Here is a 17,818-nt window from a genome sequence, read left to right on the forward strand (position 1 = left end):
TGTCATGCCCCCATTGTGTTGCCTCTCTGGACCTCCAGACCTGATGCCAAGTGGTGCACAAAAGTGCCGCAGACCTGACAGTTATGGAAGTTGCCCCGCAGTGACAACTGACTTGCCAGGTGATGCCATCTGTTGGCCATTTGAGTGCCTCTTCCACATGCCATTGACGCTGTTGGATTCATCTGCCATGTTGCACCAAAGAATTGCTGGGCTTCATGTGACATCACATCCGCCTCTTGAGTTATTCAAAACTTTAGCTGATGGTCTACCAAAGCTCAGTTGACAAAGCGTTTGTATGGAGAAGGTGCATTGCTCACATGAAAAATGCCTTACGCTTGCGTTGTTTTAGGTTGATCAAACCGTGAAACTGATAAGTTTCTTCAGGGTTCCCCGTGAACTAATAAAAAAGGGTGAACGAACACAGGATTTCACAAGAAGACGTTGAGAAAGGCGGCTTTTGAACCTTTCACTGAAATTAAAGGGAACCGAGTCGAAGCATGCTTGAGTTTGCAGTGATCACTTGGTGAAAGGTTTGTATTTCCCTCTCAGCTCTGTCCTTAGTGTTTTCCAAGTACTTTTCTTGCTATGTGTCGTTATTTTACGGTACTTTTTTTTAGTCACGAAGCACTAAAGTCCCCAGCTGTTTCTTTGTTTACTCCTCAAAAAGTCCATATGGATGAAGGTCGCGACAAAATTCTTCCCCAGCTGTACAGTTACAATGCACCGTGATCACTTCTCCGTCTTGTTTAACTAAGATCCAGGTCTTTAAAGGGGTTTCTGATGATCTTTGTGAATGATTTACCTGAGAGATAAGAGCCAACACAAGTGAGAATCAAGCCAACTGTTTTTCTTTACACTTCAACTTGCAGCGCTTCGTTGTAAAGACGTGAATGAAAAGCTTAAAAAAAGCATACTTACACGGGCAAAAACAATACAGGATTCATTCAGCCACATACAAAAAAAGTTGTAAGCCTCCATACTCTTCCACGCTTTCATCTGTTTTGCGGTGTAGAAGGGCGTCTGCAACACCAGATAGTTCAAGATGTCAGGGAACTCGACTAAAGGGTAGTTTTCGAGATTGGATGACAAATTGTTCTTTCCCAGACTGTAGGGGTCGATTCCATTGAACACAGCAATCTTCTGAATATATCTAAAGCCAGCAGTGGCTTCAACATTACGAGCGTACTCTGATAACTTATCACTAGTTGTTTGCACTATGGCAGCTGTTTAGACCACCAGCTATTTCACTTCTGGTAAAACCGCTAAGAAAAGTCACATGACTGAAACCCAGTAATATAACAAAATGACAATATAATATCAAAATTGTTATAAATGTATGTCACAATATCTCTTTTCTGATATGTCATAGAGATCTTTTTCATTGATAAAAAGATGACAAACTCTGGAAGCAGATTTGCGAAAGTCTCAAAAAATAGTCATTATCTATAAAATAAAACATTTTTTAAATGTTTTAACTCATTTTCAGTGTTAGTTCATTTTGTAAAATAAAAAATGTCATCCAACAGTTTTAAAAGGTTTATTTTTCGCTCATAGCTGTGAGGAAACTTTTTCTGATCCTATATACATACTGTATATACACGATACTTATAGATATACTGTATAATATTTTACAGTTATTCCACGAAATCGAGTCGTACATGAGCTGATAGCTGATGAGGCGCGTAGCACTGAGTCGGCTATAAGCCATGTATGACGAGATTGAGTGGAATAACTCTTTTATTCTATCCACATTCAGTGGATTTTGAGAAACGGAGCATTTTTCATTTTATTTTTTGCAAATTTGGTGAATAAAAATTTTATACAAAATCATCCGACAAAATCACTTACAATGTCAACAAACTGGCAAAATGACAGTAGATTTGTCGAAAAGGATTGGTGAAAAATGATATAATAATAATTCTTGAAAAATCATTTGAAAAAGATACGTTCTGACCATCAAATATTTTTATTCCATATTTTGTTGCGCTTTTTTTGGAAGGGGGATTTGTTTTCGAGTAGAGTTTTTATTTCGTCCTTGGTTGGTTCAGCAACACACTCCGCCATTTTGTTTTTCTCGACTCACGATATATGAGCTGATCACATAGTCGTAGAGTAGCCAATCAGAATGCACGATTGCTCATATCCAGTGAATGGAAACAGAATAAACATGATTATCTTTAGTAAATATGTTTCCAGTAGTACTGGAAATACTGTAAATATAGGTACAAACCTTAGCTATGCAAGCAAAATGGTCACAGTGGAGAGTCACAAGGTATCATAGATATTTATAGTAGACTTATTGTTCCTTTAAATGAAGTAATATCTCATGGTTAGTCAAGTATTCTTTATAATTTAATTATATTTGTTGGAACTATGATCTTGTCCATGGCACAGACAACTCCTTGTGTTATGGACACTGTGTATTTCTACATTCTGATATCAGAGATTAGGGATGAAGAAGAAAATATTGTCAACTGATCGCCGTCTGATCTCATGGTTGTCTTTTCTAGGCCCGTGTGTCCTTCTCTCCATCTTTGGACCAACAGAGGAAATGCCCAGGCTGTGATGGTACACTTATAGATGGGGATTTCATCATTACATATGATGTCAATCGTGATCAGGATTTGGGTGACATTCAGGTCGAAGTTGCTCAGAGCCACTTTTGAGAAAACGTTTCAGGTTCAATCTAATTTTCTGATGGAACTAATTTTCTGGCCCTCTTTCGGTTTCAGATTGTGAACGGGTACTTTGTACACTTCTTTGCCCCACATGATTTGCAACAATTGCCAAAGAACATCATGTTTGTAATCGATAGGAGTGGCTCCATGAAGGGAAGAAAAATGATGCAGGTAAGTTAACAGATAGTGTTTGAATGTAGAACTCAATAAAGATCCAGCATGATTAGCATTCCCTTATCAAAAAGAAGTATACTTCAAGTTCATTTGATTAAATATACTTGAGTAAAGTTAAAGTATATTTCCTTAAGTATACTTTTGTGGACCAAGTACTATACTGATATCAGTGTACTTAAAGTATACTTGTAAGTAAACTAATCTAATACTTCTTGAGACTAAATTGTCCCACTATTAGTTTATAAAAAAGTATATTTTAATTCTAAGAGAAGTAAACTTTGAGGATACAACTAGTATTTTTTATTTTGTACTGCAAGTATACCACAAGTAAACTTATATACTAATAGTTTACTAGTTCTATACTTGTAGTCCACTCTTTAGTTTACAAAAACATACTTCATAGTATACTGGAACTATACTATGAGTTTATTTGTTTTATACTTCTAGTCCACTTTTTAGTTCACTAAAGTATACTTTGTAGTATACTGGAAATATACTATTGATTTACTCGATATACACTTCTAGTACACTTTTTAGTTTTGAAGTTTACTGCAATTACCCTTTGAGGTATACTATTAGTTTTTTGGCCCTAACCCTTACCTCATGCACACTACCAGTAGACAACTGAAGTGTTTTGTACCTTAAGTTATGATGAAGTTATAAAGGTAAGAATTCACAAAATAACAACAGATACTCAGGATTAAGAACATATTCATTTTCTTTAAAAATCAAAATTTAAAGCAACATTGTATGAAATGCCAAAGTATAAAAACATGGCAATGATGACTGAAATTGACACCCAAGCTCGAAAGAAAAATGAATAAATGAATAAATAAAAATTTAATTATCCCACTCAGAAGAAATTAAAAAAAAAAACCTTATATGGAACCACAAACGTACCTAAGAGTCAACAATGCTGAAGCACAACTACATGGCAAGTACACTTAAACATAAGGCACAAATATTTTAATACTTTATTACACTTTTGTTAAGTATATCTTGGTCAGACGTTTAATTATAAGCTTAATATACTTAGACTTTTCTATATACTTTTCAGTGTAAGCCAAGTATACTTATGTGTAAATTTATTAAGTATATCTCTGATAAGGGCGGCACGGTGGTGTAGTGGTTAGCGCTGTCGCCTCACAGCAAGAAGGTCCTGGGTTTGAGCCCCGTGGCCGGCGAGGGCCTTTCTGTGTGGAGTTTGCATGTTCTCCCCGTGTCCGTGTGGGTTTCCTCCAGGTGCTCCGGTTTCCCCCACAGTCCAAAGACATGCAGGTTAGGTTAACTGGTGACTCTAAATTGACCGTAGGTGTGAATGGTTGTCTGTGTCTATGTGTCAGCCCTGTGATGACCTGGCGACTTGTCCAGGGTGTACCCCGCCTTTCGCCCGTAGTCAGCTGGGATAGGCTCCAGCTTGCCTGCGACCCTGTAGAAGGATAAAGCGGCTAGAGATAATGAGATGAATGAGATATCTCTGATAAGTAAATAAAAAGTAAACTGAAAGCATACTCTCTTATTTTTAGTTTAAAAAAAGTATACTGGAAGCAGGGTGGTGTAGTGGTTAGCGCTGTCGCCTCACAGCAAGAAGGTCCGGGTTCGAGCCCCGTGGCCGGCGAGGGCCTTTCTGTGCGGAGTTTGCATGTTCTCCCCGTGTCCGTGTGGGTTTCCTCCAGGTGCTCCGGTTTCCCCCACAGTCCAAAGACATGCAGGTTAGGTTAACTGGTGACTCTAAATTGAGCGTAGGTGTGAATGTGAGTGTGAATGGTTGTCTGTGTCTATGTGTCAGCCCTGTGATGACCTGGCGACTTGTCCAGGGTGTACCCCGCCTTTCGCCCGTAGTCAGCTGGGATAGGCTCCAGCTTGCCTGCAACTCTGTAGAACAGGATAAAGCGGCTAGAGATGATGAGATACTAGAAGCACACTTGAATAAACTTCTTTTTTGTAAGGGTTTGTTCTTGTTGCCTTGTTATTTTTGAAGTATGGACAGTTCTGCTGCTGCTGTTGCTGTTGTTGTTGTTGTCTGCAGACTCGAGAAGCACTCTTGACCATTCTAGATGACCTATATGAGGAAGATCATTTTGGCCTGGTCATATTTGATGATAAAATTGAAACATGGAGACCGTCATTGAGCAAAGCTACAAAAGAAAATATTGAAGAAGCAAAGAAATATGTCAAACGTATAACAGCAAGGTTCAGTAAGTGTTTGTAAAAGTAAAAGGAAGGTACTGGAAGTATTTAGCAACCCTGTTTCATATTTTTTAAAATGTTCATGATTTTTTCATTCTTTCCATTGGTCATTGCTTGAAATGATGTCTAAATTGGCTTATGCTGGAAAAAAAAGACCTTCCCAAGAGTTATCTATGTGTGCTTCAAATATGATGTGTGTTTCCATTTTTAAGCGACTGATATCAATGGAGCTACTTTACATGCGGTTGACATGCTGACTACAGGCAAGAGAAACAACTCCCTCCCAGAAAACAGCCCCTCCATGATCATCCTACTGACTGACGGAGACCCAACTGCTGGTATGTCTGGTCCAGAGGCTCAATGTTATTAGCGCTACAGAAAAAGACACAATTTACACACACTATATGTGCAAAATGTAAGGAATAAAACAAGATGGTGCATGCTGTTAGAAGAAAACAATCAACAAAGGGGCGTCAGGATACAAAACCGAGGCTCTGCTGTCACCCGAAATTTGGTTAGTTTCCATAAACTGTGTTTTATTCCTCTTAAATCGCACTCATTTGCCACTGAACATTTTTTTCATTATTACCAATTAACACATTGTTCTTTTAAACTTTCATTTAATGTTGTAGGACATCTGCAAAACTGTTCTGACTTCCATTGTAGCAGCTATGCACCGATCAGCCATAACATTTACAACTACTAACAGGTGAAGTGAATAACATTGATTATCTCATTACAGTGGCACCTGTCAAAGGGTGGGATATATTAGGTAGCAAGAGAACAGTCAGTTCTTGAAGTTGATGTGTTGGAAGCAGGAAAAATGGGCAAGCTTAAGGATCTGAGTGACTTTCACAAGCACCAAATAGTGATGGCAAGATGACTGGGTCTGATCATCTCCAGAATGGCATGTCTTGTGGGGTGTTCCTGGTGTGAAGCGGTTAGTACCTACCAAAAGTGGTCCAAGGAAGGATTACCGGTGAACCGGCGACAGGGTCATGGGTGTCAAAGGCTCACTGATTCATATGGTGTGCGAAGGCTAGAACATATGGTCCAATCCTACAGAAGAGCTACTGTAGCACAAACTGCTGAAAAAGTTATTGCTGGCTGAAACAAATCACCTTCAGACCAATCCATCCATCGATTATCCGGAACCGCTTATCCTGTGCAGGGTCATGGGCAAGCTGGAACCTATCCCAGCTGACTATGGGCAAGAGGCAGGGTACACCCTGGACAAGTCACCAGATCGTCACAGGGCTGACACATAGAGACAAACAACCATTCACACTCACGGTCAATTTAGAAGCACCAATGAGCCTAACCTGCACGTCTTTGGACTGTGGGGGAAACTGGAGCACCCAGACGAAACCCATGCAGACATGGGAAGAACATGCAAACTCCATACAGAAAGGCCCCCATCAGCCGCTGGGCTCGAACCCAGAACCTTCTTGCTGTGAGGCAACAATGCTCAGCACTACACCACCGTACCACCCTTTTCGGCCCAATCAGATTTGAGAATTCAACAGTGCAGCGTGGTAAATAATGTTCATGTTGTAGGAATTCACAACAAAGGGACTCATATCAACGTTGACATGGCAGAAGATCTGGTTGTTTGAAAAGCTGCCCTGGAATCAGACATACCATACATTGAAACAAGTCACTTCCCACATAGCAAATGAGTGTGACCAAAATGCTTCCCATTTCCATCTGGCCCACATACCTCCACAATGACCTAACGACAATGACATCATCCAAATCTCACTGCTAGAGCACAGCCGTCGCTCAACCCTGATAAAGCCATGACATCTCCAGTAAGATACAGACCAGGACAGGTCTAAAATTACAAGCCTTACATTGGTTACATCATTTTTTTTTTGGCCAACAAAACATGTGTCATTTGCATCACTTTAACCACTGTTATGTTCTACAACACTTCCTAAATACTGCATATTGTTCCATTCAGGTGAGACAAACCCATCTGTGATCCAAGAAAATGTCCGTAATGCTATTGGCGGAAACATGAGCCTCTTTTGCTTAGGCTTTGGCTTTGATGTACAGTATGGTTTTCTGGATGCGATGGCCAACCAGAACAACGGTTTGGCTCGGAGAATCTACGAAGCCTCAGATGCTGTACTGCAGTTGCAGGTACATAGATTGCTCTGTGCTATGTTTTCTGGTTGTGAGTTATGATGAGGATGTCAGTTTATTCAAAGAACAGTCAAAGCCAGAACTATGACCTCGATTGCAACTTCATTCCAAAGGGTTTCTACAGAGAGGTGGCGAGTCCGCTCCTCTTAGAAGTGAATTTGCATTATCCAGACAGCATGGAGAATTCCTTGACAACCAACCACTTCAAGCAGTTCTTTGATGGCTCCGAGATTGTCGTAGCTGGCCAATTGAAAGACTCTCAAGCGGACATGTTTCTTGTTGAGGTGTCAGCCCAAATGGTGAGAAAATCCAAAATAATTTGAAAAGAAAATGCACAGATGATTTATGGAAGAATGGCAGTCGCTCAACATCTTCAATCAACGATTAAAGGAAAGTCAGAGATGTAATTGCATTTATGTTTGTTTTAATTTAGCTCGAGGAGCCTTTTGTGGTCCAGGGCCAGGCCGATCCTGACGAATGGGTTGTCATGTTCCCTGAGCAAGAGTACATCTTTGGAGACTTCACTGAGCGTCTCTGGGCGTATTTGACCATCCAACAACTCTTGAACAAACAGTAAGTATGATATTTTCCCAATCGAAAGCATTACCCTGAGAGAATTTTAACATTTACTTTTTATGACCATGCTTTCGTTATCTAACACGAAAGTACGAATGAAAATAATAACTTTATACTCTGATAGAGACAAGTGTACACCCACAGAATGTGAGAATGTCACTGCTGAAGCACTGGAACTCTCACTAAACTACAACTTCGTCACCCCACTCACCTCCATGGTGGTCACTAAGCCTGAAACGAACACGACGTCAGAAGATACGTTAATCGCTGACAAACTGACAGAAGGTATGAGTGAAATGGCTCGTTATAACGGAATACTTCTCCAGATTATTAAACATAAACCCAAAAAGTGCTATAAAAGAGCAAATAGCACGCTTTCTATTTATATCTGTATTTGTATCCATTAATACACATTACTTGCTGAATCGGAATAATGTAGTGTTTATATTCGATTACACACTCGACAAGAATCCATTCGAGCGCCACAATGCGACGGATAATTACTGACTGCACGTGTCTCCTCATTTCCTTCACAGACCAACGGATGGACATTGCAGTACCAGGTAATAATTTGTTTTCTGAATAGATAATTAACGTTAATTTGGTCATATTGTCATTTTTAATTATCCTCAAGCGCACCAAAAAACATTATTTCTAGTTCCGGTCTCTGGTCACATGGTACATCCTGCAGGTCTAACCCAAGGCAGTGTATCTCTGTCAGGTGCTGTGGCTGGAGGTCTAAGAGGTGAGATCCTGACGAATGGTTCTGATGAGAAAGATTAGGATTTGAAGATTTTGTATATTGACCAAACATATAAATCATGTTTCTTTTGGTAGCTCTGAAAGCTATGGTAGTTGACGGAGATCCACACTTCATCCTGGAGTTGCCAGATTGTAACGATACTCTGTGTTTCAATACTGATGATGAACCAGGCACCATCTTCAACCTGGTGAAAGATCCAGTCTCAGGTAAATGTGTGCTTACCAAGTCGAACAAAATGGTGATTAATGGACATTCAATGAATTCCCTGATATTCACTTCATTTTAATCCATAGGATTGATGGTAAATGGGCAAACTATTGGAGACAAGAAGGTGGAGCCTGGGAAAAGGCAGCACACCTATTTTGGTCAATTTGGAATTGTTCATGAGAAATTCGATATCAGGTTGAAGGTGACAACCCAAGAGATCATAGTGTATGAGCACGGCAAGCAAGAACAACTTCCTTGGTCACAAACGTCTAATGTTAAGCGTTTGAAGTGAGTGAAATATCTATAGATAGAAGAATTTAGTGCTTTCACATGATGCATTAGCACAAATATTGACGCTGGTGTTAAAGCCTTCATCATCTCACCTTTCCTCCTCTCCAGTATGGACCTTCAGGTAACCAAAGATCACAGTCTCACGGTGACCCTGAAGGACACGCTGAAGTTTATCATTATCCTGCACAAAGTGTGGAAGATGCATCCCTACCACCAAGACTACCTGGGCTTTTACAGCCTGGACAGCCACCTCCTTTCAGAAAGAGTTCATGGTCTACTTGGTAATTTCACCAAAAACATATTAATCTTTCATTATAATGAAAAAAAAAACTTTTTGCAAGTGCAGCCAATGAAATGACATGAAGATTGATTGTGGAAATGCAAAAGGGTCAAAAATGTCAATTCTGTCCAGCTTGTGCTTTGAGCCTCCACCAGGCCTCCACTGAAAACTCTTGGATAGGAGTTGTTGAACACTAGGAAGGAGAAGGAGATTTAATGGGTGTGGAAAATTTGTCACGAGTTCTGAGAGTGATAGGATTTTATAGAAAGTTAATTAAGAAGAATGTAGAGTTTCATGCCTGGGCTTTCTCAGCTCTTTCAAGCTTCAGTTAGTTCATAAATCCACAAAATGCCCCAGTCACAGAAATTGGCTCTGAAATTTCTCTTCTCTCGGGCTGTGACTGCATTTCAGTATGACACAACTGCAACACTATTACCAGGTCAGGGTCCATGTGAACCCTACTGAACCACATGTCATATTAATCGGAGCATAGTTTTACACTGGAAGCCCTTCCTGCCGCAACCCTCCCATTTCTGGGATTGGGAAACAACCATTTACACCTATGGGCAATTTAGAGTAGCCAGTTAGCCTAACTGCAAGTCTTTGGGAGGAAACCGGAGCAAACCCAAGCAGACACAGGGAGAACATGCAAACTTCACACAGGAAGGCCCCTGTCAGCCACTGGCTTCGAACCCAGAACCTTCTTGCTGTGAGGCAATAGTGCTAACCACTGCACCGTGCTGCCCCACCCTTCTTACACAACTCATTGTTAAAAAAAAAAAGTTATTCCACGATGATTGTTTTTCACTAATGAGATCTAACAACATAAGAGCAATTCAGTGAAGGTTTTGCTCTTCAGCATGTCATGTTTTCTATGGATTACTAATGAAATGCAATACAGTTTGGGTTTATTTTTTTGTACTGTGTTTATGGTATGGTATGGTATTTCATATCTTTCATATTTAACACAGAACCTTCTCCATAATTATGGTCAGAGATTCTGGGTGTTAATATTTTTTTTCTCGCTCTATTGTTTTGACGAATAACTTAGAATCTTTATTCAGAAAACCTATATCATACAGTATGATTTTCAGTAAGGAAAACATCAAATAAAATATGTATAATCATATAAAAACTACACAAACAGTAAGTCATTCTAATAAATATGATAAGAAAAACATATGATGACAAAAAATAACAAAGTCGATGAAATAATTATTTTAAAAAAACTAATTATTTACTACAACCCTGATTCCAAAAAAAGTTGGGACAAAGTACAAATTGTAAATAAAAATGGAATGCAATGATGTGGATGATTCAAAATTCCATATTATATTCAGAATAGAACATAGATGACATATCAAATGTTTAAACTGAGAAAATGTATCATTTAAAGAGAAAAATTAGGAGATTTTAAATTTCATGACAACAACACATCTCAAAAAAGTTGGGACAAGGCCATGTTTACCACTGTGAGACATCCCCTTTTCTCTTTACAACAGTCTGTAAACATCTGGGGACTGAGGAGACAAGTTGCTCAAGTTTAGGGATAGGAATGTTAGCCCATTCTTGTCTAATGTAGGATTCTAGCTGCTCGACTGTCTTAGGTCTTTTTTGTTGTATCTTCCGTTTAATGATGCGCCAAATGTTTTCTATGGGTGAAAGATCTGGACTGCAGGCTGGCCAGTTCAGTACCCGGACCCTTCTTCTACGCAGCCATGATGCTGTAATTGATGCAGTATGTGGTTTGGCATTGTCATGTTGGAAAATTCAAGGTCTTCCCTGAAAGAGACGTCGTCTGGATGGGAGCATATGTTGCTCTAGAACCTGGATATACCTTTCAGCATTGATGGTGTCTTTCCAGATGTGTAAGCTGCCCATGCCACACGCACTAATGCAACCCCATACCATCAGAGATGCAGGCTTCTGAACTGAGTGCTGATAACAACTTGGGTCGTCCTTCTCCTCTTTAGTCCGAATGACACGGCGTCCCTGATTTCCATAAAGAACTTCAAATTTTGATTCGTCTGACCACAGAACAGTTTTCCACTTTGCCACAGTCCATTTTAAATGAGCCTTGGCCCAGAGAAGACGTCTGCGCTTCTGGATCATGTTTAGATACGGCTTCTTCTTTGAACTATAGAGTTTTAGCTGGCAACGGTGGATGGCACGGTGAATTGTGTTCACAGATAATGTTCTCTGGAAATATTCCTGAGCCCATTTTGTGATTGCCAATACAGAAGCGTGCCTGTATGTGATGCAGTGCCATCTAAGGGCCCGAAGATCACGGGCACCCAGTATGGTTTTCCGGCCTTGACCCTTACGCACAGAGATTCTTCCAGATTCTCTGAATCTTTTGATGATATTATGCACTGTAGATGATGATATGTTCAAACTCTTTGCAATTTTACACTGTCGAACTCCTTTCTGATATTGCTCCACTATTTGTCGGCGCAGAATTACGGGGATTGGTGATCCTCTTCCCATCTTTACTTCTGAGAGCCGCTGCCACTCCAAGATGCTCTTTTTATGCCCAGTCATGTTAATGACCTATTGCCAATTGACCTAATGAGTTGCAATTTGGTCCTCCAGCTGTTCCTTTTTTGTACCTTTAACTTTTCCAGCCTCTTATTGCCCCTGTCCCAACTTTTTTGAGATGTGTTGCTGTCATGAAATTTCAAATATGAGCCAATATTTGGCATGAAATTTCAAATGTCTCACTTTCGACATTTGATATGTTGTCTATGTTCTATTGTGAATACAATATCAGTTTTTGAGATTTGTAAATTATTGCATTCCATTTTTATTTACAATTTGTACTTTGTCCCAACTTTTTTGGAATCGGGGTTGTATAAAAGAACTTTTCACTGCTCTTTAAAATTTCTTAATAGTTGACAGTGATTGAATGTCATCCAGTAAGGAGTTCCAGCTGTGTAGACACAAGCTTTGAGATCTTAACAGACCCCGGTTCATTTTGGATTTAACTGTTCTCTGTGTATTTTTATTGTGCGTATTGTACTTGTGGAAATCTGTGCCTTTATATAGGCATATCAGATAAAATTTCAATCCAAATTGCTTGAAACCTCTCTCATTGGATTCAGAATTGAATGCCGAACAACATACTTTTGACAGAATTAAAATGTTTATCCGTTCTTGAGATATTATAAATCAAAGATTGAAAAAACGGCTTAATTTTTAGAAAACTGCCATAATATTGTCTGAGGATCGTATGGTCCAAAATAGGCCTCATCAACCGAAGAGATCGAATATTTTTTTCTTCATAACATTTCTATTTTTCAAGATATTTACATGGAAATTGGCAGCACATAGATGGTTGTATACTGAATACAAAGTTTGAAAAATTAGTCAAAACAAATTACGCAAATTAGTATTTAATTTGAATTATGCTAATTAGGTAAAAACCGTTAAATCGGTACACTCAATAAAAAGTAATAAAAGATTATTTCTGATACCTTCTTTGTGCTCTGTCAGGCTTTGTATTTCTCAAAAGTAGGGCCTACTGGTGTTTATATGAAAGAATATAAATGATAATATTCACAGCTTTCAAGGTGAACCTCGAAAAAAACTGTCTGATCCACATTCAATAAACAATTCACATTAACTGAACTGAAATTGAGACTTGCATTTCTGACTTCTGTTGTTTATCTCATCCCGACCACTAAGATCTCAATATTTTTCATCAGAACAACTCCAGTTATATTCTAAAACAGTTATTTATTTACATGAATCAGTTTGATTTGAAAAAAATAAGTAGGTAAAGCTATGAAAACTGACTTCAAAGTCTCTCGTGAATCATAACATCAAAACTAGCAGACGGAAAATTTTGCTGAATCCTTCATCAGAAACAGTGAGAGCGAGAGAACATCCCAATAAAAGGTATCTGATTGATATTTATGAGTAATCCAGTCGTAAACCAATCAGAAGAGAGAGAGAGAGAGAGAGAGAGAGAGAGAGAGAGAACCTGACCGCTTTCCCATGACTCAAAAAGAAAAGCCCCGGCATTTTCCCAACTGAGAGCAGAGAGTAATCATGAGCAGAGAGTGAACTCTGTCATACCGACTTCAACCTGCCGTTACTCCCAAAGTACTGAACAGATCTTACTGAGATAAATTTCTTTGGAAAGCAGAGATTATAAGCTTTTTAAAGGAGAACTGAAGTAATTTTTAAACTTAACTTATTTCTTAATTAATGTGTTATTCAATTACATTTTTGATTTTAGTAACCTTATATCGTGACTCATATTGGCAACTAATCGCAATTAAATATTATACAGTACTTATCGGCCTATTTGGTTTTTAGCCATGTTGAATTTAGTTCATTTGGTCCACGGCAGGCATCACTTATCCACGCGATCTTCACGAGACTTGTGCGAGACTTCGAAACGTGAAGTGTCAGCCAGGTTTCAGTGCTGCGATTTTGAAAACTGTTTTCCAAACTAAATATTGTGTAAAAACGAGTTTAAATGATGATTACTGCCTACTTTTTTCAAACTTTCCTGATTGCTATCAAAACAAACAAATCTTCTTCCGGCTTGATTACATCAGCATTCGAAAGAGGGAGCGCACGTCTTTTGACAACGTCGGCAGATGTTGGTCACTTTGATTTCCGCTGTACATTTTACTTCCGTCCTACGATGTCTCGCACAGGTCTCAACGAATCTCGTTTACGGCCATTGCTTTGACATATGGACTGATATATTACAGAGCATATTTCAAACACTCATAACTTGTTATAGCAGCGACAACATAGCGATCAAAAATGCATTCCTATATTTAATAAAATGAGAAATAGAATTTTGATCATAAAAAATTTGCCTTCAGTTCTCCTTTAATTATAGTATTCATGATAGAAAATATTCAAGAGTTAAGCAGTGACAGAACTGGAAACTCTGAGCGTCTGCATGGACAATTTTCACAGCATGGCCAGCGAGCGTCTGATTTGCCGACTTTCTCTTCATTGAATTGCGTCCAGCCACTTGAGTTCTTTGAGTGCGTCAGTAGAGGAGGACCATGGTGATCGATTCAGGATTAGTTTGGCTGCTTTGTTAAGTACCTGGAGTGAATTCATTAACGTTTTATTGTCCTTATCACCCCAGATAATGGATGCATAATCAAATAGAGGGACTTATTAATGTCTTATTAATGGACTTTTATTGATGCAGTTATCTTTAACGGTGATTTATATTCATTCAGTGTTGCCATCTTCCAGGACAATTTTTCCATGGTGTAACATTTGAGGTTAGTGATGTCTTTCATGGGAAAGATCCAGACAAACCAGATGCCCACATGTTTGTGAAGGGCCACAATCTTACCGTGACCAGGTAAGTCACCATAAAGAAAATATTCCAGCACATACTTGATATATTCTTTCTTTTCTGAACAGGTAAAATCCTTGAAATGCACAGGTAAAGACTTAGAAGAAAGGCTTACGGTGAAATTACTTGATGATAATTGTGTGCTGTGTGACTCCAGGGGCTGGCAGAGAGACTTCAGAAAGGATGTGGAGAAAGGAGAACGTGTGCCCTGCTGGTTTATTCATAATAATGGCACAGGGCTCATCGATGGAGTCCTCAGAGACTATGTCGTCTCTGGACTCTTTACAACTGTCGGAAAGGAAGAAGAAGAAGACAAAGGAGGAAAAGAAGGGAATACAGAACACGTGACTGGACTGTAAACATATTTCATATTATTTCCTGTTACTTTTCATTACTGGTCAAAAAAAGAAAAATGCATTAAAAAGTATAATATTGTTTTTGGAATAGCAAAAGTACCTGATCGTGAATCAGTATAACAGGAATGTTTCTAATAAACACGAAATGGACTTTGTTATTGACCTTCTCAACATGTGCTTCTGAATAAACTTTTCTGTTAAGTGTCCAGATTCAACTGGTTTTGTGTCTGTTTTATTTGTATAAATTTAGTCAGTACAAATGATTTTACTCGAATTGAAATTATGTCCAAAAAAAAGGTAATTCGATAAACTGAGAGAGAAAAAAACAAGAAGGTAAAATAGAAATTCAGAGATAGCAGAAAGACATTCATGTTTATTTAAAAAATAATAATAATAATTGATTTTAAATGTAAACAGCTCGTAGTTTTTGGTAGCACCATACATCTAGTCTGCTGTCTTTATGCTCATGTGCTCATGTTAATTGTGATTTTGTTGTTTTTTTCTTTTCTGTATCTTTTTTTTGGGTTGATTTGTTTGTCTTTTGGCCATGCCATTACTCTGGACAGCATCCTTGGGTTGGTGAAAGGTGCTATATCATTATATTAAACTTGTAGTCAAATTGAGGAAAAAAATAAACCTGTGTGTGTTATGTTCCACTTACGAACACCACTTGAACTTATTCATGCAGGTCAAAACTCTTGAACAAATATGCGTGCCAAACTAGACAGAAAACAAATAATTACTATTGGGCAAGACTGGTCACTGAACTGGCAAAGAGCACACATGATCATTGACCTACTCCCAAAAGTGCTGATTTATTTTCAGGTTGCTGCAGAACTTCACATTGAGGACTGAGCAAAGGAGCATCATGCCTACAGCGTGGACTGTGCTGCTGATCAGCATCTCTGTTCATTTTTGTATACCACCAGGGTCTTATGGAGCATTAGTAGTCTCAAGAGACAATGAACAGCAGGTACGTGAGTCATTCAGTGAAACTGGAAAGAAGCTTTTGCCACTGGTGTAGATATACAGTGGGGTCCAAAAGTCTGAGATAGAAAGTTCCATGAGTCTTATCCCTTCTGTTGAAGCACTTGTTCAGACGACATGTTGATGGATTAGATCAATGATTAATGGATCACGAGATTTTATACAATCTTGTAGAGTCTGCATGAGCTCGACTGCACGCTGTCATTAAAGTAAAAAAGGGGACGTACCAAATCCTAAGAAATTCTGATATTCATGTAAATATTTCTACTTTTCACTCAGGTTATTGCCAATAATGTCAGTTGGACTGCAATACTTCATGTTAAATTGAAAACAAATGCCAAACAGAAGCATTTTCACAAGTGCTCTTGGATTTTTTGAGCCCACTGTCATTAATATTTGAAGTAATGTTCATAATATGAGCTGTCAAGTTTTCTGTTACATCACTGTGGCTTATCTGCTTCTGCAGGAAAGTAACGGCAACGCTATCAAATTCATAAAGGTACCGTGTGTGTTTTTTCCAATGAAATTATATAAATGCAGTGAATAAATGCAATAAAGAAATAAGCAACAACAATTAGATTCTCAGGTACATTTAATTTTTAATAACTACATGAACAAATGTGTGGTGTGTGTGCAATAATGGTACAGTATGTGGCTGCAATATGGCTGAATTTTTAAAAGAACCACCTATTATACACTTTGCAAGTAAGACACATTAGTTTTTTTTAAACAGATGATTATTATTATTATTATTATTATTATTATGTTAATGATCTTTCCCAAATTGCCTCCGAACAGAAACGAAGTGTGAACCCTGCTCAGGTAAGAACAAAAACAAGAACAAGTGTTGCCAGGCAAAAACAAACTTCGCCCGGCAGCACTTATTTTATACCTATATGTTGATAATTGTAATATTTCTCAATCATCAGCTGTCAGGTTATAGTCCTATGAAAATCCAAGACCTTGAGTTTGACATTTCAGAGTCATTCAAGGTCAAAGGTCATGGCAGCAACTGAAAGCCCATTTGGGACTTCTTATATGTTGATAATTAGGGATGAGCGAGTACAGCATTATCTGTATCTGTATCCATTAACCATATGAATTATCTGTATCTGTACTCGGTGTGGGTGGGGCCTAACCCGGAAGTGGGTCTGGTTGTCTTGAAACAGGCGGGGCTTTAACCAGCATGTTATTTTAAGCATGCAATCGATATGGGTTGATCAGAAATTGTTATATTTATTGCTGATTAGAAAACTATTTACAGGACAGCATCAGCATTGAGCTTCAGATCAATGGTTTTGATCACGATAGCAAACAAACTATTTACAGAACAAGTTTTGCAACAATGAATACAACACATGCGGTTGCAATTATGAAATGTAATGAACAAGAGTTTTCATACGCAACATAACTTTCTTTTTTTAACTTTTAATTTTTTTATGATCAGTGTGATTTTTTTTATTTCCACACCAGGTGTGTGTAGGGGAAGGGCACTGCGATGCTGTGTGAGGATTTTCATTCAGTCCGAGCACAGATATTGACTCATATTACTCGTATAATACTCGTACTCGGCAAAAGTGCTTTATCCGTACCGGATACTCATTTCAGCCGAGTATCCAGCTCAACTCTATTGATAATGGTAAACATCTGGCTATCATGAACCATTTTAAAGTTATAGCCCTTTGAAAACCCATGACCTTCAGTTTGATCTTTCAGGGTCACCCAAGGGCAAAGGTCATGGTGCCAAATGAAAGTCCATATGGCACTTCCTTTAAGTTGATAATGGTAAATATTTGTCTACCATCAACTGTTTACAAGTTACAGCGCTCTGAA

At 38.6% G+C, this 17,818-nt stretch overlaps 1 protein-coding gene across 2 annotated transcripts in view; it reads left to right on the forward strand.

Moving 5' to 3' along the window:
• itih3a.2 (inter-alpha-trypsin inhibitor heavy chain 3a, tandem duplicate 2) overlaps positions 1 to 15,192 on the forward strand; it is a 38,088-nt gene extending 22,896 nt beyond the window's left edge. Inside the window, exons 7-21 of one of the 2 annotated variants that reach the window (XM_060910452.1) lie at positions 2,511 to 2,639; positions 2,733 to 2,849; positions 4,882 to 5,050; positions 5,255 to 5,380; positions 7,006 to 7,187; positions 7,304 to 7,489; positions 7,624 to 7,763; positions 7,891 to 8,051; positions 8,303 to 8,329; positions 8,425 to 8,511; positions 8,604 to 8,735; positions 8,823 to 9,024; positions 9,136 to 9,308; positions 14,537 to 14,648; positions 14,800 to 15,192. In XM_060910452.1, the coding sequence (XP_060766435.1) occupies positions 2,511 to 2,639; positions 2,733 to 2,849; positions 4,882 to 5,050; positions 5,255 to 5,380; positions 7,006 to 7,187; positions 7,304 to 7,489; positions 7,624 to 7,763; positions 7,891 to 8,051; positions 8,303 to 8,329; positions 8,425 to 8,511; positions 8,604 to 8,735; positions 8,823 to 9,024; positions 9,136 to 9,308; positions 14,537 to 14,648; positions 14,800 to 15,001 (2,145 nt within the window). In that variant the 3' untranslated portion in view covers positions 15,002 to 15,192. The remainder of the gene's footprint in view (positions 1 to 2,510; positions 2,640 to 2,732; positions 2,850 to 4,881; positions 5,051 to 5,254; positions 5,381 to 7,005; positions 7,188 to 7,303; positions 7,490 to 7,623; positions 7,764 to 7,890; positions 8,052 to 8,302; positions 8,330 to 8,424; positions 8,512 to 8,603; positions 8,736 to 8,822; positions 9,025 to 9,135; positions 9,309 to 14,536; positions 14,649 to 14,799) is intronic. The other variant, XM_060910453.1, reaches the window with a different exon arrangement.
• Positions 15,193 to 17,818: the final 2,626 nt, after the last annotated feature.

This window comes from Neoarius graeffei, chromosome 26 (genome assembly GCF_027579695.1).
Source record: "Neoarius graeffei isolate fNeoGra1 chromosome 26, fNeoGra1.pri, whole genome shotgun sequence".
Taxonomy (NCBI): domain Eukaryota; kingdom Metazoa; phylum Chordata; class Actinopteri; order Siluriformes; family Ariidae; genus Neoarius; species Neoarius graeffei.